The sequence below is a fragment of the Oncorhynchus mykiss genome, chromosome 2 (assembly GCF_057628025.1).
Source record: "Oncorhynchus mykiss isolate SJ-2025 chromosome 2, ASM5762802v1, whole genome shotgun sequence".
NCBI lineage: Eukaryota > Metazoa > Chordata > Actinopteri > Salmoniformes > Salmonidae > Oncorhynchus > Oncorhynchus mykiss.
Genome location: NC_143023.1, coordinates 9,049,223 through 9,072,503, shown reverse-complemented (window position 1 = coordinate 9,072,503; position 23,281 = coordinate 9,049,223). Strand labels below are relative to the sequence as shown.

The 23,281-nt window shown below is 50.0% G+C and overlaps 2 protein-coding genes across 2 annotated transcripts in view; both read right to left on the bottom strand.

Moving 5' to 3' along the window:
* Nucleotides 1-23,281, bottom strand: part of LOC100136727 (polysialoglycoprotein) — a 140,512-nt gene that overhangs the window by 16,544 nt on the left and 100,687 nt on the right.
* On the bottom strand, nucleotides 13,007-22,915 carry LOC118944466 (uncharacterized). Its single transcript, XM_090185847.1, has 5 exons — nucleotides 22,755-22,915; nucleotides 22,515-22,580; nucleotides 22,294-22,377; nucleotides 20,461-22,158; nucleotides 13,007-13,035 (listed from the first exon to the last, which is right to left on the bottom strand). Exons 1-5 carry the CDS (start codon nucleotides 22,852-22,854, stop codon nucleotides 13,007-13,009), a joined length of 1,977 nt encoding a protein of 658 aa, XP_090041973.1. The 5' UTR covers nucleotides 22,855-22,915.

Genomic DNA, 23,281 nt, shown 5'->3' with positions numbered 1-23,281 from the left:
GTTACTCTATGCTGTTGAATGAGTGTCAAACACAGCAGCACCATAGACAGTGACAAAGAACATAGCTAGAAGGGTTGCGGAAAGAAACACTTACCTCCAAGTCTCCTCTGCAGAGAGACTTGATCTTGCTTCTGGGACTTTCCAACAGGGTAACAAGAAACTGAGGAGAAAGTGTTGACAGAAGTTGAGTTCACACAAAATAGCTACATATATTAATAGCAGTGAAGAATAAAAGATGACCAACGCGGAAGATACAGACAGTCAAATATTAATACCCAACTTATAAAGTTAAGCATATTTACCAAACAAATCCCTTAAACATTAGTGAACCAACCTTTGACAACCCCCACAGTCATTACAACGAGCAGCAATTCTCTCACACCTCCCATGATCATGAAAATAGTCTGTGTTATCAACAGGTAATGTCTTCCCATGGCCTGTATGAGGCTTATATATGACAAACATGGCTTAACGATCAATTAACAAGCTTGATTGAGTTGTTACGTTCAGATAGAAATAGACCATGTAGAACATATGTTGATTCTTATCAAGTTGGTGGGCAGGCAATCTTTTCTACTCCATATATTGCATTTATATCTGTAATGATTAACCCTAATGGTCTCAGATCAGCAGTAGAAAGAAGTATTCCTAATTATTTTAGGTGTAATCTTCAAAGATATTAGGGGGAAATAAACACTGTACCCAAATCCACGTTTTACAATGCTCCTGGGAAATGGGTAGGCCTCCACCTATAGTCCTTCACAGTTTTACAGCTGTGATATATTTATTTATTTACATAGATCACATACATAAATAAATATGTTAGCTGTAGGTAGCGTTGAGATAAAATTCCCATATTCTATTGCTACTAACATAAATCCTAATATATCATGTTTTCCTCATTTGCTCTGTAGGAGGTTCGTCATATGAAGGACATTCAAGTGGATGTGACCCCTAACCTGCAATAGGGGCTCAGTGAGGTGACAGACATCCTGTAATGGATCTCCAGCTAGTGTCTGAGGACCTGGAGAAGGCTGTGTCTACAGCTGTGGGGCAGGACAAGCATGGTATGAAGGATTTTATTGTTATGGATAGTCATCTCCAATCTGTTCAAATATCACTGTTGTTGATAACACACATTACCAAAATGATTCACACTTGTCTTCCTATTTCCACATAATCTGTCATGGTTCCCCACCCCAACAGGGCATAAAACCAACCTCTCTTTATTGCTACTGCTAATACACCCAAATCCAACAGCGTTTGAGTATCTTTTTGCTTTTCTTCTAACCCTGAATGGCAACATTTTATCCTAGTACACAAGCATGTCACTTTATCCATCCACACCCACTCTACTGCCGCATGGCCACTGCGGCTGAGACTTTCACCCTCTCGTTACAGGTATAGCAGGTAACCAACCCCACCCGGGTCTTACCCCCTAGGACTTACCCTTTGCAGGTACCTGCCTGCTCGGGCTTACCTTCCGGGACTCACCCTATTCTTATAGTACAAGCAGGAACCAACCTACTCGGGATTTACCCCCTAGGAGTTACCCTCTACAGGTTTGGGTTTACCTTCCGGGACTTACCATATACCACAAAGCTACGACCGGTCGTAATACAATGGGACTACTGAATAAGCTCAGGCTTTCTAGGTTCGTACCCTATAATTGGTTCAGCCTACGACTCTCATCTCCCCAAGATGTCAGAATTAGTGATAACGGGTGTAGGAACTTTGCTTACCTTGTTTCTGTTTCACTGTTTCTTAATCTCTAGTTCGACTGCAAATCGCGGTGAACCCTGCTCGCAGTGCCAACTGTTAGGTTCTAATTCTCAGAGTAAAAACTCGACGGACACCATGAATGCTTGAACCAAGTTTATTCTTCCCAGAGGGTCAAGACATCTGCATTAGACAAAAAACATATTCACACAAGCACTGATATTTAATCCTCTCTCCTATGCTGAGTCTGCTCCTACACCTCTAAACAGCCAATGCATCTCTGTTGCTAGACAGAACCTTGGTGATATCTGTTCTTCCTCAATTCATCTGACCTGACCGCTACCCCAAAGTGCTCACTCCTCCCCAACTCAAGGCTGACATGGTGATTGGTACCAGACTGTGTCTCTTCTCATCCCAGAGGATCCCACCCATAGGATGCCTGATGGCTAACAATAACATATCCTGACATAATGTAAACGTTATACATTAAGCTCTCTCCCTCAGTGACATGAATTAGTATATTTCATATTCTCAGAACCCAACAGTAGGTTTTAAGGTGTGGCTGCATGTTTGTCGTGGACGCATCGTCACTCTTGATGTTCTTTTTCCAAGTCTGAACTGGCCGTTCTTGTCTTTCCTCAACTAACTGAAACCTCAGGGACAGACATCCTGAACGACTCTGATGTCAGAGCTCCCATCAGCCCTCTACACCTCGCTGTGAGTAAAGCCTACCTGCTCCTGTAGTGGTCTCCATATGACAAATGGCACCCTATTCCCTATTTAGTACACTACGTTTGACCAGATCCTTATAGGCCCTGATCAAAAGTAGTTCACTAAAAAGGGAATAGGGTGCTATCTGGGATGCAAGCATGGTGTAGATTTTCCACAGGAAGTTGACTGTCCAGACAGACTCACACACCATATTCCGATCTATTCCCGATTAGTGTAAAATACATGCATATTCTACACAGTGATGATGAGGATGATTTCCTTATTTTGCCATTTGAGTTAATCAACCTCAGAAGAGAAGTAGAGTTTTTGTTTCTCAATCCCACGCTTGGCAGGAACCTCCGATGTTGATGCTGGGCGGGAGCAAAAATGGGCTCCCGATTGAAAGACTCTGGTCTACTTTAGAGGTCTAGCACTGTATTTCTGTTCAGGCGTACCACGGGTCTACTCTAGGACATTGATTATATTAAGAGTGAATATCTATTCAGGCGTACCACAGTCACCACCATGCTATGGAGGTCCTGGTTCAGTCTCTGCTGGATCTAGACGTGCGGGACAGCCAGGGGCGCACCCCTCTGGACCTGGCTGCCTTAAAAAGCCATGTGGAGTGTGTTGACGTCCTCATCAACCAGGAAGCCTCCATCCTGGTTAAAGACTTCACTCTGAAGAGGACCCCCATCCACGCTGCAGGTAGACATTTATTTTTTATTTTTATTTCACCTTTATTTAACCAGGTATGCAAGTTGAGAACAAGTTCTCATTTACAATTGCGACCTGGCCAAGATAAAGCAAAGCAGTTCGACACATACAACGACACAGAGTTACACATGGAGTAAAACAAACATACAGTCAATAATACAGTATAAACAAGTCTATATACGATGTGAGCAAATGAGGTGAGATAAGGGAGGTAAAGGCAAAAAGGCCATGGTGGCAAAGTAAATACAATATAGCAAGTAAAACACTGGAATGGTAGATTTGCAATGGGAGAATGTGCAAAGTAGAAATAAAAATAATGGGGTGCAAAGGAGCAAAATAAATAAATAAATTAAATACAGTAGGGAAAGAGGTAGTTGTTTGGGCTAAATTATAGGTGGGCTATGTACAGGTGCAGTAATCTGTGAGCTGCTCTGACAGTTGGTGATTAAAGCTAGTGAGGGAGATAAGTGTTTCCAGTTTCAGAGATTTTTGTAGTTCGTTTCAGTCATTGGCAGCAGAGAACTGGAAGGAGAGGCGGCCAAAGAAAGAATTGGTTTTGGGGGTGACTCTAGAGATATACCTGCTGGAGCGTGTGCTACAGGTGGGAGATGCAATGGTGACCAGCGAGCTGAGATAAGGGGGGACTTGGCGACGAGTATGAAGCGAGGGCAAGCCAACGAGAGCGTACAGGTCGCAATGGTGGGTAGTATATGGGGCTTTGGTGACAAAACGGATTGCACTGTGATAGACTGCATCCAATTTGTTGAGTAGGGTATTGGAGGCTATTTTGTAAATGACATCGCCAAAGTCGAGGATTGGTAGGATGGTCAGTTTTACAAGGGTATGTTTGGCAGCATGAGTGAAGGATGCTTTGTTGCGAAATAGGAAGCCAATTCTAGATTTAACTTTGGATTGGAGATGTTTGATATGGGTCTGGAAGGAAAGTTTACAGTCTAACCAGACACCTAAGTATTTGTAGTTGTCCACGTATTCTAAGTCAGAGCCGTCCAGAGTAGTAATGTTGGACAGGCGGGTAGGTACAGGTAGCGATCGGTTGAAGAGCATGCATTTAGTTTTACTTGTATTTAAGAGCAATTGGAGGCCACGGAAGGAGAGTTGTATGGCATTGAAGCTTGCCTGGAGGGTTGTTAACACAGTGTCCAAAGAAGGGCCAGAAGTATACAGAATGGTGTCGTCTGCGTAGAGGTGGATCAGAGACTCACCAGCAGCAAGAGCGACCTCATTGATGTATACAGAGAAGAGAGTCGGTCCAAGAATTGAACCCTGTGGCACCCCCATAGAGACTGCCAGAGGTCCGGACAGCAGACCCTCCGATTTGACACACTGAGCTCTATCAGAGAAGTAGTTGGTGAACCAGGCGAGGCAATCATTTGAGAAACCAAGGCTGTCGAGTCTGCCGATGAGGATGTGGTGATTGACAGAGTCGAAAGCCTTGGCCAGATCAATGAATACGGCTGCACAGTAATGTTTCTTATCGATGGCGGTTAAGATATCATTTAGGACCTTGAGCGTGGCTGAGGTGCACCCATGACCAGCTCTGAAACCAGATTGCATAGCAGAGAAGGTATGGTGAGATTCGAAATGGTCGGTAATCCGTTTGTTGACTTGGCTTTCGAAGACCTTAGAAAGGCATGGTAGGATAGATATAGGTCTGTAGCAGTTTGGGTCAAGAGTGTCACTCCCTTTGAAGAGGGGGATGACCGCAGCTGCTTTCCAATCTTTGGGAATCTCAGACGACACGAAAGAGAGGTTGAACAGGCTAGTAATAGGGGTGGCAACAATTTTGGCAAGAAAGGGTCCAGATTGTCTAGCCCGGCTGATTTGTAGGGGTCCAGATTTTGCAGCTCATTCAGAACATCAGCTGAGCATATTTGGGAGAAGGAGAAATGGGGAAGGCTTGGGCGAGTTGTTGTGGGGGGTGCAGTGCTGTTGACCTGGGTAGGATTAGCCAGGTGGAAAGCATGGCCAGCCGTAGAAAAATGCTTATTGAAATTCTCAATTATGGTGGATTTATCAGTGGTGACAGTGTTTCCTATCTTCAGTGCAGTGGGCAGCTGGGAGGAGGTGTATTCTCCATGGACTTTACAGTGTCCCAGAACTTTTTTGAGTTAGTGTTGCAGGAAGCAAATTTCTGCTTGAAAAAGCTAGCCTTGGCTTTTCTAACTGCCTGTGTATAATGGTTTCTAGCTTCCCTGAACAGCTGCATATCACGGGGGCTGTTCGATGCTAATGCAGAACGCCATAGGATGTTTTTGTGTTGGTTAAGGGCAGTCAGGTCTGGGGAGAACCAAGGGCTATATCTGTTCCTGGTTCTAAATTTCTTGAATGGGGCATGTTTATTTAAGATGGTTAGGAAGGCATTTAAAAACAATATCCAGGCATCCTCTACTGACGGGATGAGATCAATATCCTAGAAAGGCCTGCTCGCTGAAGTGTTTCAGGGAGCGTTTTACAGTGATGAGTGGAGGTCGTTTGACCGCTGACCCATTACGGATGCAGGCAATGAGGCAGTGATCGTGGAGATCTTGGTTGAAAACAGCAGAGGTGTATTTAGAGGGCAAGTTGGTTAGGATGATATCTATGAGGGTGCCCGTGTTTAAGGCTTTGGGGAGGTACCTGGTAGGTTCATTGATAATTTGTGTGAGGTTGAGGGCATCAAGTTTAGATTGTAGGATGGCTGGGGTGTTAAGCATGTTCCAGTTTAGGTCGCCTAGCAGCACAAGCTCTGAAGATAGATGGGGGGCAATCAGTTCACATATGGTGTCCAGAGCACAGCTGGGGGCAGAGGGTGGTCTATAGCAGGCGGCAACGGTGAGAGACTTGTTTTTAGAGAGGTGGATTTTTAACAGTAGAAGTTCAAATTGTTTGGGTACAGACCTGGATAGTAGGACAGAACTCTGCAGGCTATCTTTGCAGTAGATTGCAACACCGCCCCCTTTGGCAGTTCTATCTTGTCTGAAAATGTTGTAGTTTGGAATTAAAATGTCTGAATTTTTGGTGGTCTTCCTAAGCCAGGATTCAGACACAGCTAGAACATCCGGGTTGGCAGAGTGTGCTAAAGCAGTGAATAGAACAAACTTAGGGAGGAGGCTTCTAATGTTAACATGCATGAAACCAAGGCTATTACGGTTACAGAAGTCGTCAAAAGAGAGCGCCTGGGGGATAGGAGTGGAGCTAGGCACTGCAGGGCCTGGATTCACCTCTACGTCGCCAGAGGAACAGAGTAGGAGTAGAATAAGGGTGCGGCTAAAAGCAATAAGAATTGGTTGTTTAGAACGTCTGGAACAGAGAGTAAAAGGAGGTTCCTGGGGGCGATAAAATAGCATCAAGGTATAATGTACAGACAAAGGTAAGGTAGGATGTGAATACAGTGGAGGTAAACCTAGGTATTGTCATGTACTGTCATGTTGTCTTGTCTCTGTCCTTTCCCTTCACCCTGTCTCCCTCTGCTGGTCGTGTTAGGTTACCTTTTCTCCCCCGCTTTCCCCCAGCTGTCCCTTGTCTCCTCTAACTACCCATTCACCCCGTTCCCCACCTGTTCCCTTTTTCCCTCTGATTAGGTCCCTATATCTCTCTCTGTTTCTGCTCCTGTCCTTGTCGGATTCTTGTTTGTTTGTGTCATTCATGCCTGAACCAGACTGTCGTCATGTTTGCTGTAACCTTGTCCTGTCCTGTCGGAATCTGCCGGTCCATCTGAGCCTACCTATGTTTGGTAATTAAAGAAGCTCTGTTTAAGTTGATTCGCTTTTGGGTCCTCATTCACGCACCGTAACAGAAGAATCCGACCAAGAATGGACCCAGCGACTTCGGATCCTCTCCACTCAGCCGTCGAGATCCAGGGAGCGATGCTAGGCAGACACAAGCAGGAATTGTCTGCTGCTCGACATGCCGTTGAGACCCTGGCCACCCAAGTCTCCAACCTCACAGAACAGGTTCACCATCTCCGCCTCGATCCACCGGCCACTTCCAGGGCTTTCGAATCTCCGGAGCCCAGAATCAATAACCCGCCGTGTTACTCTGGGGAGCCCACTGAATGCCGCTCGTTCCTCACCCAGTGTGATATTGTGTTTTCTCTCCAGCCCAACACTTACTCCAGGAGCACTGCTCGTGTCGCCTACGTCATATCTCTCCTTATTGGACGGGCTCGTGAGTGGGGCACGGCAATCTGGGAGGCAAGGGCTGAGTGTACTAACCAGTATCAAGACTTTAAGGAGGAGATGATACGGGTTTTTGATCGATCTGTTTTTGGGGAGGAGGCTTCCAGGGCCCTGTCTTCCCTATGTCAAGGCAATCGATCCATAACAGACTACTCTATTGAGTTTCGCACTCTTGCTGTCTCCAGTGGCTGGAACGAGCCGGCCTTGCTCGCTCGTCTTCTGGAGGGTTTCCGCGCAGAGGTAAAGGATGAGATTCTCTCCCGGGAGGTTCCTTCCAGCGTGGATTCCTTGATTGAACTCGCTATTCGCATTGAGCGACGGGTTGATCTTCGTCACCGAGCTCGTGGAAAGGAGCTCGCGCTCTCCGTCGCCTCCCTCTCCGCATCACTACCATCTTCCTCTGCCGGCTCGGGTGCTGAGTCCATGCAGCTGGGAGGTATCCGCATCTCGACTGAGGAGAGGGAACGGAGAATCACCAACCGCCTCTGTCTCTATTGCGGTTCCGCTGGTCATTTTGTCACTTCATGTCCAGTAAAAGGCCAGAGCTCGTCAGTAAGCGGAGGGCTACTGGTGAGCGCTACTACTCCTGTCTCTCCTTCAAGATCCTGCACTACCTTGTCGGTCCATCTACGCTGGACCGGTTCGTCAGCTTCCTGCAGTGCCTTAATAGACTCTGGGGCGGAGGGCTGTTTTATGGACGAGACCTGGGCTCGGGAACATGACATTCCTCTCAGACAGTTAAAGGAGCCCACGGCCTTGTTCGCCCTGGATGGTAGTCCTCTCCCCAGGATTCAGCGTGAGACGCTACCTTTAACCCTCACTGTTTCTGGTAATCATAGTGAAACCATTTCTTTTTTAATTTTTCGTTCACCTTTTACACCTGTTGTTTTGGGCCATCCCTGGCTAGTTTGTCATAATCCTTCCATTAATTGGTCTAGTAATTCTATCCTCTCCTGGAACGTCTCTTGTCATGTGAAATGTTTAATGTCTGCTATCCCTCCTGTTTCCTCTGTCTCTTCTTCACAGGAGGAGCCTGGTGATTTGACAGGGGTGCCGGAGGAATATCACGATCTGCGCACGGTGTTCAGTCGGTCCAGGGCCACCTCTCTTCCTCCACACCGGTCGTATGATTGTAGTATTGATCTCCTTCCGGGAACCACCCCCCCCCCCGGGGTAGACTATACTCTCTGTCGGCTCCCGAACGTAAGGCTCTCGAAGATTATTTGTCTGTAGCTCTTGACGCCGGTACCATAGTCCCCTCCTCCTCTCCCGCCGGAGCGGGGTTTTTTTTTGTCAAGAAGAAGGACGGGTCTCTGCGCCCCTGCATAGATTATCGAGGGCTGAATGACATAACAGTGAAGAATCGTTATCCGCTTCCTCTTATGTCTTCAGCCTTCGAGATCCTGCAGGGAGCCAGGTTTTTCACTAAGTTGGACCTTCGTAACGCTTACCATCTCGTGCGCATCAGGGAGGGGGACGAGTGGAAGACGGCGTTTAACACTCCGTTAGGGCACTTTGAATACCGGGTTCTTCCTTTCGGCCTCGCTAACGCTCCAGCTGTCTTTCAGGCATTAGTCAATGATGTCCTGAGAGACATGCTGAACATCTTTGTTTTCGTTTACCTTGACGATATCCTGATTTTTTTCACCGTCACTCCAGATTCATGTTCAGCACGTTCGACGTGTCCTCCAGCGCCTTTTAGAGAATTGTCTTTTTGTGAAGGCTGAGAAGTGCACTTTTCATGCCTCCTCCGTCACATTTCTCGGTTCTGTTATTTCCGCTGAAGGCATTAAGATGGATCCCGCTAAGGTCCAAGCTGTCATTGATTGGCCCGTCCCTAAGTCACGCGTCGAGCTGCAGCGCTTTCTCGGCTTCGCGAACTTCTATCGTCGTTTCATCCGTAATTTCGGTCAGGTGGCAGCTCCTCTCACAGCCCTTACTTCTGTCAAGACGTGCTTTAAGTGGTCCGTTTCCGCCCAGGGAGCTTTTGATCTCCTCAAGAATCGTTTTACATCCGCTCCTATCCTTGTTACACCTGACGTCTCTAGACAGTTCGTTGTCGAGGTTGACGCGTCAGAGGTGGGAGTGGGAGCCATCCTTTCTCAGCGCTCCCTCTCTGACGACAAGGTCCACCCATGCGCGTATTTTTCTCATCGCCTGTCGCCGTCGGAACGTAACTATGATGTGGGTAACCGCGAACTGCTCGCCATCCGGTTAGCCCTAGGCGAATGGCGACAGTGGTTGGAGGGGGCGACCGTTCCTTTTGTCGTTTGGACTGACCATAGGAACCTTGAGTACATCCGTTCTGCCAAACGACTTAATGCGCGTCAGGCGCGTTGGGCGCTGTTTTTCGCTCGTTTCGAGTTCGTGATTTCTTATCGTCCGGGCTCTAAGAACACCAAGCCTGATGCTTTGTCTCGTCTCTTCAGTTCTTCAGTAGCCTCCACTGACCCCGAGGGGATTCTCCCTGAGGGGCGTGTTGTCGGGTTGACTGTCTGGGGAATTGAGAGGCAGGTAAAGCAAGCACTCACTCAAACTCCGTCGCCGCGCGCTTGTCCTAGGAACCTTCTTTTCGTTCCCGTTCCTACTCGTCTGGCCGTTCTTCAGTGGGCTCACTCTGCCAAGTTAGCCGGCCACCCTGGCGTTCGGGGTACGCTTGCTTCCATTCGCCAGCGTTTCTGGTGGCCCACCCGGGAGCATGACACGCGTCGTTTCGTGGCTGCTTGTTCGGTCTGCGCGCAGACTAAGTCCGGTAACTCTCCTCCTGCCGGCCGTCTCAGGCCGCTTCCTATTCCCTCTCGACCGTGGTCTCACATCGCCTTAGATTTTGTCACCGGACTGCCTTCGTCAGCGGGGAAGACTGTTATTCTTACGGTTGTCGATAGGTTCTCTAAGGCGGCTCATTTCATTCCCCTTGCTAAGCTTCCTTCTGCTAAAGAGACGGCACAAATCATCATCGAGAATGTTTTCAGAATTCATGGCCTTCCGTCAGACGTCGTTTCGGACAGAGGTCCGCAATTCACGTCTCAATTTTGGAGGGAGTTTTGCCGTTTGATTGGGGCTTCCGTCAGTCTCTCTTCCGGCTTTCACCCCCAGTCTAACGGTCAAGCAGAACGGGCCAATCAGACTATTGGTCGCATCTTACGCAGTCTTTCTTTTCGCAACCCTGCGTCTTGGTCAGAACAGCTCCCCTGGGCAGAATACGCCCACAACTCGCTTCCTTCGTCTGCGACCGGGCTATCTCCTTTTCAGAGTAGCCTCGGGTACCAGCCTCCGTTGTTCTCATCTCAGTTCGCCGAGTCCAGCGTCCCCTCCGCTCAGGCTTTTGTCCAACGTTGCGAGCGCACCTGGAAGAGGGTCAGGTCTGCACTTTGCCGTTATAGGGCGCAGACTGTGAGAGCTGCTAATAAGCGTAGAACTAAGAGCCCTAGATATTGTCGCGGTCAGAGAGTTTGGCTCTCCACTCAGAACCTTCCCCTTAAGACGGCTTCTCGCAAGTTGACCCCGCGGTTCATTGGTCCATTCCGTATCTCTCAGGTCATTAATCCTGTCGCAGTGCGACTTCTTCTTCCGCGATATCTTCGTCGCGTCCACCCGGTCTTCCATGTCTCCTGTGTTAAGCCCGTTCTTCGCGCCCCCGCTCGTCTCCCCCCCCCCCCCCCATCCTTGTCGAGGGCGCACCTATCTACAGGGTCCGTAAGATCTTGGACATGCGTCCTCGGGGCCGTGGTCATCAGTACCTAGTTGACTGGGAGGGGTACGGTCCTGAGGAGAGGAGTTGGGTTCCCTCTCGGGACGTGCTGGACCGTGCGCTGATTGATGATTTCCTCCGTTGCCGCCAGGTTTCCTCCTCGAGTGCGCCAGGAGGCGCTCGGTGAGTGGGGGGGGTACTGTCATGTACTGTCATGTTGTCTTGTCTCTGTCCTTTCCCTTCACCCTGTCTCCCTCTGCTGGTCGTGTTAGGTTACCTTTTCTCCCCCGCTTTCCCCCAGCTGTCCCTTGTCTCCTCTAACTACCCATTCACCCCGTTCCCCACCTGTTCCCTTTTTCCCTCTGATTAGGTCCCTATATCTCTCTCTGTTTCTGCTCCTGTCCTTGTCGGATTCTTGTTTGTTTGTGTCATTCATGCCTGAACCAGACTGTCGTCATGTTTGCTGTAACCTTGTCCTGTCCTGTCGGAATCTGCCGGTCCATCTGAGCCTACCTATGTTTGGTAATTAAAGAAGCTCTGTTTAAGTTGATTCGCTTTTGGGTCCTCATTCACGCACCGTAACAGGTATTGAGTGATGAAGAGAGAGATATTGTCTCTAGAAACATAATTGAAACCAGGAGATGTCATTGCATGTGTGGGTGGTGGAACTAATATGTTGGATAAGGTATAATGAGCAGGACTAGAGGCTCTACAGTGAAATAAGCCAATAAACACTAACCAGAACAGCAATGGACAAGGCATATTGACATTAAGGAGAGGCATGCTCAGTCGAGTGATCAAAAGGGTCCAGTGAGTGGAGAGGTTGGTTGGGGGTCACGGCGATTTAGACAGCTAAATCGGTAGCAAGCTAGCATAGGAGCAAGCTAGCATAAGATGGAGGTCTGTTATTAGCCAACTCTTGCGTTCCGTCAGTAGATTAGTGGGTTTCCGTGTGGTAGAGGGGATTAATCCAAATCACACAACAACAACAAAAATAAAAACAATAGATATAGTTATAGAGGCCCAAGAATAAAAATAAATAAATAAAAATAAAATAAACATAGAGCTTCTGTAATTAAAACGTTTTCCTGACCAAGATGGCCATTTGTTTGGTCATGTTGCTAGGACGACAATGTCCACTCTAGGGATGTTACATGGTATCGTGTGAAAATGCCCACGAGACACTGATCTAAGGTCATTTTTTGTCATGTTCTCCACTAATGATTGAGGATCTAGGGAGGGTAAGCTGATCCTAGATCAGTGCACAGGGGAGACTTCTATCCAGAGCCAGGTACAGCTAGCAGGTGACAGGCTTCGATGGCCTCAGCCCCAAAATTCTTTATTATCTGCTGTGTTAACATCATGAGGATGTCATCTACCAACACCACTGTTCTAGAAATCTGTCTGTTCATGTGAAGGTTATAGTCGTCCAGCAATCTGCTCATATCCTCTCTGTTTATCCTACTCTAGCTACCAACGGTCAATCATCTCACATTCTTATATCCTCTCTGTTTATCCTCCTCTAGTTACCAATGGTCAATCATCTCACATTCTTATATCCTCTCTGTTTATCTTCCTCTGGCAACCAACGGTCATTCGGAGTGTTTGCGTTTGCTGATTGGAAATGCTGACCTCCAGAGTGCAGTGGACATTCAAGACGGGAATAGTCACTTGGGTTTTGGATACAATTCCTGAAATAAAGAGATTTTGAAACTGGGGCTGCATCCCAAATGGCAACCTATACCCTACTTGGTACAGTACTTTAAACCAAAGTCCTATGGGCTCAGGTCAAGAGTAGTGTACCATATAGGGAATAGGTTGCCATTTGGGACTCAGCCTGGTTATTACCAGTTTGTAATATGACCTGTTGTCTTGTGTATCAGAACCCCTCTGACGCTGTCGGTGCTGAGCGGACACACAGACTGTGTGTACTCACTGTTTCAACAAGGGAGCCAGCGTAGAAGCCAAAGACAAATGGCACAGAACAGCTCTACACAGAAGGGTTGCGAGGAGAGTTGGCTGTACGCGCTCACACACAGAAAGAGAGGGGGAGGCTTGTTCTGATCTAGGGATGGGGCCATTGAACTACTAGGGATGGCTTTGGTGTGGGATCTAGCATGGAATATAAATTATGCCCAAATATACCTATTATGATTCCTTATTATTTAATTGATTATAAATTATTGAAATCCATTCTTGCCTCCCCTCCTTTCCCTTCCCTTCCTCCTAGGCGGTGACGGGTCACGAGGAGTGCAGCACAGCGCCAGCTTCCTGGTTCGGGAAGGTAAAGGGGCCCAGTCAATGTGGACCCTCCCCGTCATCAAATCAATCAAATTTATTTTATATAGCCCTTCGTACATCAGCTGATATCTCAAAGTGCTGTACAGAAACCCAGCCTAAAACCCCAAACAGCAAGCAATGCAGGTGAAGAAGCACGGTGGCTAGGAAAAACTCCCTAGAAAGGCCAAAACCTAGGAAGAAACCTAGAGAGGAACCAGGCTATGTGGGGTGGCCAGTCCTCTTCTGGCTGTGCCAGGTGGAGATTATAACAAAACATGGTCAAGATGTTCAAATGTTCATAAATGACCAGCATGGTCGAATAATAATAAGGCAGAATAGTTGAAACTGGAGCAGCAGCACAGTCAGGTGGACTGGGGACAGCAAGGAGTCATCATGTCAGGTATTCCTGGGGCATGGTCCTAGGGCTCAGGTCCTCCGAGAGAGAGAAAGAAAGAGAGAATTAGAGAGAGCATATGTGGGATGGCCAGTCCTCTTCTGGCTGTGCCGGGTGGAGATTATAACAGAACATGGCCAAGATGTTCAAATGTTCATAAATGATCAGCATGGTCGAATAATAATAAGGCAGAACAGTTGAAACTGGAGCAGCAGCACAGCCAGGTGGACTGGGGACAGCAAGGAGTCATCATGTCAGGTAGTCCTGGGGCATGGTCCTAGGGCTCAGGTCCTCCGAGAGAGAGAAAGAGAGAAGGAGAGAATTAGAGAACGCACACTTAGATTCACACAGGACACCGAATAGGACAGGAGAAGTACTCCAGATATAACAAACTGACCCTAGCCCCCCGACACATAAACTACTGCAGCATAAATACTGGAGGCTGAGACAGGAGGGGTCAGGAGACACTGTGGCCCACTCCGAGGACACCCCCGGACAGGGCCAAACAGGAAGGATATAACCCCACCCACTTTGCCAAAGCACAGCCCCCACACCACTAGAGGGATATCTTCAACCACCAACTTACCATCCTGAGACAAGGCTGAGTATAGCCCACAAAGACCTCCGCCACGGCACAACTTAAGGGGGGGGGGGGGGGGGGCGCCAACCCAGACAGGATGACCACATCAGTGACTCAACCCACTCAGGTGACGCACCTCCTCCAGGGACGGCATGAGAGAGCCCCAGTAAAGCCAGTGACTCAGCCCCTGTAATAGGGTTAGAGGCAGAGAATCCCAGTGGAAAGAGGGGAACCGGCCAGGCAGAGACAGCAAGGGTGGTTCGTTGCTCCAGAGCCTTTCCGTTCACCCTCCCACTCCTGGGCCAGACTACACTCAATCATATGACCCACTGAAGAGATGAGTCTTCAGTAGAGACTTAAAGGTTGAGACCGAGTTTGCGTCTCTGACATGGGTAGGCAGACCGTTCCATAAAAATGGAGCTCTATAGGAGAAAGCCCTGCCTCCAGCTGTTTGCTTAAAAATTCTAGGGACAATTAGGAGGCCTGCGTCTTGTGACCGTAGCGTACGTGTAGGTATGTACGGCAGGACCAAATCAGAGAGATAGATAGGAGCAAGCCCATGTAATGCTTTGTAGGTTAGCAGTAAAACCTTGAAATCAGCCCTTGCTTTGACAGGAAGCCAGTGTAGAGAGGCTAGCACTGGAGTAATATGATCAAATTTTTTGGTTCTAGTCAGGATTCTAGCAGCCGTATTTAGCACTAACTGAAGTTTATTTAGTGCTTTATCCGGGTAGCCGGAAAGTAGAGCATTGCAGTAGTCTAACCTGGAAGTGACAAAAGCATGGATTAATTTTTCTGCATCATTTTTGGACAGAAAGTTCCTGATTTTTGCAATGTTACGTAGATGGAAAAAAGCTGTCCTTGAAATGGTCTTGATATGTTCTTCAAAAGAGAGATCAGGGTCCAGAGTAACGCCGAGGTCCTTCACAGTTTTATTTGAGACGACTGTACAACCATTAAGATTAATTGTCAGATTCAACAGAAGATCTCTTTGTTTCTTGGGACCTAGAACAAGCATCTCTGTTTTGTCCGAGTTTAAAAGTAGAAAGTTTGCAGCCATCCACTTCCTTATGTCTGAAACACATTCTTCTAGCAAGGGCAATTTTGGGGCTTCACCATGTTTAATTGAAATGTACAGCTGTGTGTCATCTGCATAGCAGTGAAAGTTAACATTATGTTTTCGAATAACATCCCCAAGAGGTAAAATATATAGTGAAAACAATAGTGGTCCTAAAACGGAACCTTGAGGAACACCGAAATTTACAGTTGATTTGTCAGAGGACAGACCATTCACAGAGACAAACTGATATCTTTCCGACAGATAAGATCTAAACCAGGCCAGAACTTGTCCGTGTAGACCAATTTGGGTTTCCAATCTCTCCAAAAGAATGTGGTGATCGATGGTATCAAAAGCAGCACTAAGGTCTAGGAGCACGAGGACAGATGCAGAGCCTCGGTCCGATGCCATTAAAATGTCATTTACCACCTTCACAAGTGCCGTCTCAGTGCTATGATGGGGTCTAAAACCAGACTGAAGCATTTCGTATACATTGTTTGTCTTCAGGAAGGCAGTGAGTTGTTGCGCAACAGCCTTTTCTAAAATTTTTGAGAGGAATGGAAGATTCGATATAGGCCGATAGTTTTTTATATTTTCTGGGTCAAGGTTTGGCTTTTTCAAGAGAGGCTTTATTACTGCCACTTTTAGTGAGTTTGGTACACATCCGGTGGATAGAGAGCCGTTTATTATGTTCAACATAGTAGGGCCAAGCACAGGAAGCAGCTCTTTCAGTAGTTTAGTTGGAATAGGGTCCAGTATGCAGCTTGAAGGTTTAGAGGCCATGATTATTTTCATCATTGTGTCAAGAGATATAGTACTAAAACACTTGAGTGTCTCTCTTGATCCTAGGTCCTGGCAGAGTTGTGCAGACTCAGGACAACTGAGCTTTGAAGGAATACGCAGATTTAAGGAAGAGTCCGTAATTTGCTTTCTAATAATCATAATCTTTTCCTCAAAGAAGTTCATGAATTTATCACTGCTAAAGTGAAAGTCATCCTCTCTTGGGGAATGCTGCTTTTTAGTTAGCTTTGCGACAGTATCAAAAAGGAATTTCGGATTGTTCTTATTTTCCTCAATTAAGTTAGAAAAATAGGATGATCGAGCAGCAGTAAGGGCTCTTCGGTACTGCACAGTACTGTCTTTCCAAGCTAGTCGGAAGACTTCCAGTTTGGTGTGGCGCCATTTCCGTTCCAATTTTCTGGAAGCTTGCTTCAGAGCTCGGGTATTTTCTGTGTACCAGGGAGCTAGTTTCTTATGAGAAATGTTTTTAGTTTTTAGGGGTGCAACTGCATCTAGGGTATTGCGGAAGGTTAAGTTGAGTTCCTCAGTTAGGTGGTTAACTGATTTTTGTCCTCTGGCGTCCTTGGGTAGGCAGAAGGAGTCTGGAAGGACATCAAGGAATCTTTGTGTTGTCTGTGAATTTATAGCACGACTTTTGATGATCCTTGGTTGGGGTCTGAGCAGATTATTTGTTGCAATTGCAAACGTAATAAAATGGTGGTCCAGGGGGCAGACAACCAGGGCTACACGCCACTACACTGGGCCTGCTACAACGGTACGTACTGGACAGAGGGACAGTGAAGTGGGCCGGAGGCCACAAACAAATACACACATAAACACAGCGTTGCTTAAATCACCACAACCAGCTTCGGGAGGGCACGAACCAAGCCATCCGCACAGGAACCTTAAGAGTCCCTCAGACAGTGAGAGAGAAGAGGGAGGGATAGGGGGAAGCACAACAGGCCCACACTCATCCTCTCGTACCACCAGGTTCCCTTCCAGCAGATACTGGACTTCAGAGGAACTTCTGCTGCTATACCCCATCTTCACCTTTACCCACAAAGGTCCTAAACGGTAGAAAGTGTCCGGCCAACAGACAGACGCGCACCTTATGACGGCAATAACCTGTAGTCCGAGGGGATAGTAGCACTTCACTGAGAGCAAAACAGACAGGGACCAAAAGATGTGGAAGAAGCAATTAGGAGTCCAGAGACAATTACTCGATGCCGACACATCTTTCTAGCTGATTTACACGCTGAAGCTATGTTGGTGGTGATCTCTGACTGTTTCATCCTAACATCGTTGGTGCCGACGTGGATAACAATATCTCTATACTCGCCAGTTTTAGCTTTAGCCAGCACCATCTTCAGATTAGCTCTAACGTCGGTTGCCCTGCCCCCTGGTAAACAGTGTATGATCGCTGGATGATTCGTTTTAAGTCTAATACTGCGGGTAATGGAGTCGCCAATGACTAGAGTTTTCAATTTGTCAGAGCTAATGGTGGGAAGCTTCGGCGTCTCTGACCCCGTAACGGGAGGAGTAGAGACAAGAGAAGGCTCGGCCTTTGACTCCGACTCGCTGCTTAATGGGGAAAACCGGTTGAAGTTTGTCGGCTGAATGAGCGACACCGGTTGAGCATTCCGACAGCATTTCCCTCCAGAAACCGTGAGAAAGTTGTCCGGCTGAGGGGACCGTGCGAGGGGATTTATACTAACGTTACTATCTGTACTTACTGGTGGCACAGACGCTGTTTCATCCTTTCCTACACTGAAATTACCCTTGCGTCTGAAGCTCGGCTTGTAGCACAGCTATCCTCACCGTAAGGCGATCGTTCTCCTGTATGAGTACAGCGACTGCAATTAGAAGGCATCATGTTAATGTTACTACTTAGCTTCGGCTGTTGGAGGTCCTGACGAACCATGTCCAGATAAAGCGTCCGGAGTATGAGGATTCTGTGTTATGCACTATAGCCCGTTACCATATGTGATTTAATATTATCTGCTGTTGGCTTGTGTGGATGTATGTATGTGTTATGCAACATAGCTGACTTGAACCATTGTTCAGTTTCAGGGCCATGGGCCTTTCTCATGATGGAAAAATACAGAACTGTGCAATGAGTTGGGGGGGGGGCACATTCAGAACATAGTGTTGCGAGAACAAACAGTCTTTTGTTAGATAACAGGAGCCAGGTGCCTGATAACTGCATATTCTACACAGCTACAACGACTGACCGCTGAAGCGCTTAAGGGGCTGGGACCAGCCTCTGCGCCAACAATCAACGATAGGCTGGGTGAGTCTAAACCACGCCCAGTCTACTCTGACAGGCCGGCTCGGAAGCAGGAACTGTCAGAGTATATTAAATATCTTTGTCAGGAACAAGTCAGTTCTGTTTTGCCCTGCGAGGTGGGACAGAGCCCATATATACGAAAATTGCATTTACCACTTATTGCTTAGCTAATAAAAGCCTCATTGTGATATTTATCCTGATACCAGATTCGAATTGACGCAAACCTGACACGAGGGGAAAAACCAAAAATATAAACGGTAATTAAAAAGTAAAAACCGTAAAGTTGTCATGTAGCAAAGTAGGCAACAAAACACTGCAACACGTAAACAAGTCTGCAAGTTGTGACCGGAAATGGCGTCAAAATGCTGTTGAGGTATCATGTGATGCTACTAGCATAAATGGACCAACACTGAGCACATGTAGCTTAAGGCAATTGGTAATTTAAAACACAGGGGTCTGAGTAATATTGCTGGCGCATGGATATAATGCAAAATAAATGTTGCCATCACCCCAGTTACTCAAGTCAGGTCATACACCTCAACTCCAAGTAGGAACCACCAAAACAATACAGAGGACACAAGTATTACAGTTAATGTTTAATTGAGCCAAAACAAGCAAATGCAGTTACACACTGGACTAGAGTACCCATGAACTCTTGCATGTCCCACGTCAGATATCCATGGCGTCGTCGCCGGACGGGCCGGTCGCAGCTTCAGAGGTGGCGTCGTCGCCAGACGGGCCGGTCGCAGCTTCAGAGGTGGCGTCGTCGCCAGACGGGCCGGTCGCAGCTTCAGAGGTGGCGTCGTCGCCAGACGGGCCGGTCGCAGCTTCAGAGGTGGCGTCGTCGCCAGACGGGCCGGTCGCAGCTTCAGAGGTGGCGTCGTCGCCAGACGGGCCGGTCGCAGCTTCAGAGGTGGCGTCGTCGCCAGACGGGCCGGTCGCAGCTTCAGAGGTGGCGTCGTCGCCAGACGGGCCGGTCGCAGCTTCAGAGGTGGCGTCGTCGCCAGACGGGCCGGTCGCAGCTTCAGAGGTGGCGTCGTCGCCAGACGGGCCGGTCGCAGCTTCAGAGGTGGCGTCGTCGCCAGACGGGCCGGTCGCAGCTTCAGAGGTGGCGTCGTCGCCAGACGGGCCGGTCGCAGCTTCAGAGGTGGCGTCGTCGCCAGACGGGCCGGTCGCAGCTTCAGAGGTGGCGTCGTCGCCAGACGGGCCGGTCGCAGCTTCAGAGGTGGCGTCGTCGCCAGACGGGCCGGTCGCAGCTTCAGAGGTGGCGTCGTCGCCAGACGGGCCGGTCGCAGCTTCAGAGGTGGCGTCGTCGCCAGACGGGCCGGTCGCAGCTTCAGAGGTGGCGTCGTCGCCAGACGGGCCGGTCGCAGCTTCAGAGGTGGCGTCGTCGCCAGACGGGCCGGTCGCAGCTTCAGAGGTGGCGTCGTCGCCAGACGGGCCGGTCGCAGCTTCAGAGGTGGCGTCGTCGCCAGACGGGCCGGTCGCAGCTTCAGAGGTGGCGTCGTCGCCAGACGGGCCGGTCGCAGCTTCAGAGGTGGCGTCGTCGCCAGACGGGCCGGTCGCAGCTTCAGAGGTGGCGTCGTCGCCAGACGGGCCGGTCGCAGCTTCAGAGGTGGCGTCGTCGCCAGACGGGCCGGTCGCAGCTTCAGAGGTGGCGTCGTCGCCAGACGGGCCGGTCGCAGCTTCAGAGGTGGCGTCGTCGCCAGACGGGCCGGTCGCAGCTTCAGAGGTGGCGTCGTCGCCAGACGGGCCGGTCGCAGCTTCAGAGGTGGCGTCGTCGCCAGACGGGCCGGTCGCAGCTTCAGAGGTGGCGTCGTCGCCAGACGGGCCGGTCGCAGCTTCAGAGGTGGCGTCGTCGCCAGACGGGCCGGTCGCAGCTTCAGAGGTGGCGTCGTCGCCAGACGGGCCGGTCGCAGCTTCAGAGGTGGCGTCGTCGCCAGACGGGCCGGTCGCAGCTTCAGAGGTGGCGTCGTCGCCAGACGGGCCGGTCGCAGCTTCAGAGGTGGCGTCGTCGCCAGACGGGCCGGTCGCAGCTTCAGAGGTGGCGTCGTCGCCAGACGGGCCGGTCGCAGCTTCAGAGGTGGCGTCGTCGCCAGACGGGCCGGTCGCAGCTTCAGAGGTGGCGTCGTCGCCAGACGGGCCGGTCGCAGCTTCAGAGGTGGCGTCGTCGCCAGACGGGCCGGTCGCAGCTTCAGAGGTGGCGTCGTCGCCAGACGGGCCGGTCGCAGCTTCAGAGGTGGCGTCGTCGCCAGACGGGCCGGTCGCAGCTTCAGAGGTGGCGTCGTCGCCAGACGGGCCGGTCGCAGCTTCAGAGGTGGCGTCGTCGCCAGACGGGCCGGTCGCAGCTTCAGAGGTGGCGTCGTCGCCAGACGGGCCGGTCGCAGCTTCAGAGGTGGCGTCGTCGCCAGACGGGCCGGTCGCAGCTTCAGAGGTGGCGTCGTCGCCAGACGGGCCGGTCGCAGCTTCAGAGGTGGCGTCGTCGCCAGACGGGCCGGTCGCAGCTTCAGAGGTGGCGTCGTCGCCAGACGGGCCGGTCGCAGCTTCAGAGGTGGCGTCGTCGCCAGACGGGCCGGTCGCAGCTTCAGAGGTGGCGTCGTCGCCAGACGGGCCGGTCGCAGCTTCAGAGGTGGCGTCGTCGCCAGACGGGCCGGTCGCAGCTTCAGAGGTGGCGTCGTCGCCAGACGGGCCGGTCGCAGCTTCAGAGGTGGCGTCGTCGCCAGACGGGCCGGTCGCAGCTTCAGAGGTGGCGTCGTCGCCAGACGGGCCGGTCGCAGCTTCAGAGGTGGCGTCGTCGCCAGACGGGCCGGTCGCAGCTTCAGAGGTGGCGTCGTCGCCAGACGGGCCGGTCGCAGCTTCAGAGGTGGCGTCGTCGCCAGACGGGCCGGTCGCAGCTTCAGAGGTGGCGTCGTCGCCAGACGGGCCGGTCGCAGCTTCAGAGGTGGCGTCGTCGCCAGACGGGCCGGTCGCAGCTTCAGAGGTGGCGTCGTCGCCAGACGGGCCGGTCGCAGCTTCAGAGGTGGCGTCGTCGCCAGACGGGCCGGTCGCAGCTTCAGAGGTGGCGTCGTCGCCAGACGGGCCGGTCGCAGCTTCAGAGGTGGCGTCGTCGCCAGACGGGCCGGTCGCAGCTTCAGAGGTGGCGTCGTCGCCAGACGGGCCGGTCGCAGCTTCAGAGGTGGCGTCGTCGCCAGACGGGCCGGTCGCAGCTTCAGAGGTGGCGTCGTCGCCAGACGGGCCGGTCGCAGCTTCAGAGGTGGCGTCGTCGCCAGACGGGCCGGTCGCAGCTTCAGAGGTGGCGTCGTCGCCAGACGGGCCGGTCGCAGCTTCAGAGGTGGCGTCGTCGCCAGACGGGCCGGTCGCAGCTTCAGAGGTGGCGTCGTCGCCAGACGGGCCGGTCGCAGCTTCAGAGGTGGCGTCGTCGCCAGACGGGCCGGTCGCAGCTTCAGAGGTGGCGTCGTCGCCAGACGGGCCGGTCGCAGCTTCAGAGGTGGCGTCGTCGCCAGACGGGCCGGTCGCAGCTTCAGAGGTGGCGTCGTCGCCAGACGGGCCGGTCGCAGCTTCAGAGGTGGCGTCGTCGCCAGACGGGCCGGTCGCAGCTCCAGAGGTGGCGTCGTCGCCAGACGGGCCGGTCGCAGCTTCAGAGGTGGCGGCGTCGTCCGAGGACACGCGCCTCAGCTTCTCCTCAGAGGACAGGGCATCATTTGCCGGAGAGCTACCATGGTTTGGAGAAGCTTGGGATTCTACTTCATTGGTCTCTAAATACTCTTGAGAAAAAACAAAAGGAACAGTTGGGTATTCTACAGCAACACATCTGTTCTACACGGTCTAGGCCAAATTGCTAATCGAATTTTGAGCAACATGAACCCTACAGTTTTCAAAGTATATGTTTCAGGCCGTACCTTCTCTGGCTTGTTTAGCGTCAGACCCTATGGATCGGAGCAAGGCCAGGGCATGCACAATGGAGACGTCATTTGATGACAGCTCTGAAAAATGTAGGTTAAGGTTTGACAACATTATTTAGACTGAGTTACTCTATGCTGTTGAATGAGTGTCAAACACAGCAGCACCATAGACAGTGACAAAGAACATAGCTAGAAGGGTTGCGGAAAGAAACACTTACCTCCAAGTCTCCTCTGCAGAGAGACTTGATCTTGCTTCTGGGACTTTCCAACAGGGTAACAAGAAACTGAGGAGAAAGTATTGACAGAAGTTGAGTTCACACAAAATAGCTACATATATTAATAGCAGTGAAGAATAAAAGATGACCAACGCGGAAGATACAGACAGTCAAATATTAATACCCAACTTATAAAGTTAAGCATATTTACCAAACAAATCCCTTAAACATTAGTGAACCAACCTTTGACAACCCCCACAGTCATCACAACGAGCAGCAATTCTCTCACACCTCCCATGATCATGAAAATAGTCTGTGTTATCAACAGGTAATGTCTTCCCATGGCCTGTATGAGGCTTATATAGGCCACTAATGACCTTAGTTTACCTGACAAACATGGCTTAACGATCAATTAACAAGCTTGATTGAGTTGTTACGTTCAGATAGAAATAGACCATGTAGAACATATGTTGATTCTTATCAAGTTGGTGGGCAGGCAATCTTTTCTACTCCATATATTGCATTTATATCTGTAATGATTAACCCTAATGGTCTCAGATCAGCAGTAGAAAGAAGTATTCCTAATTATTTTAGGTGTAATCTTCAAAGATATTAGGGGGAAATAAACACTGTACCCAAATCCACGTTTTACGTTTTTCAGACAGTGAGAGAGAAGAGGGAGGGATAGGGGGAAGCACAACAGGCCCACACTCATCCTCTCGTACCACCAGGTTCCCTTCCAGCAGATACTGGACTTCAGAGGAACTTCT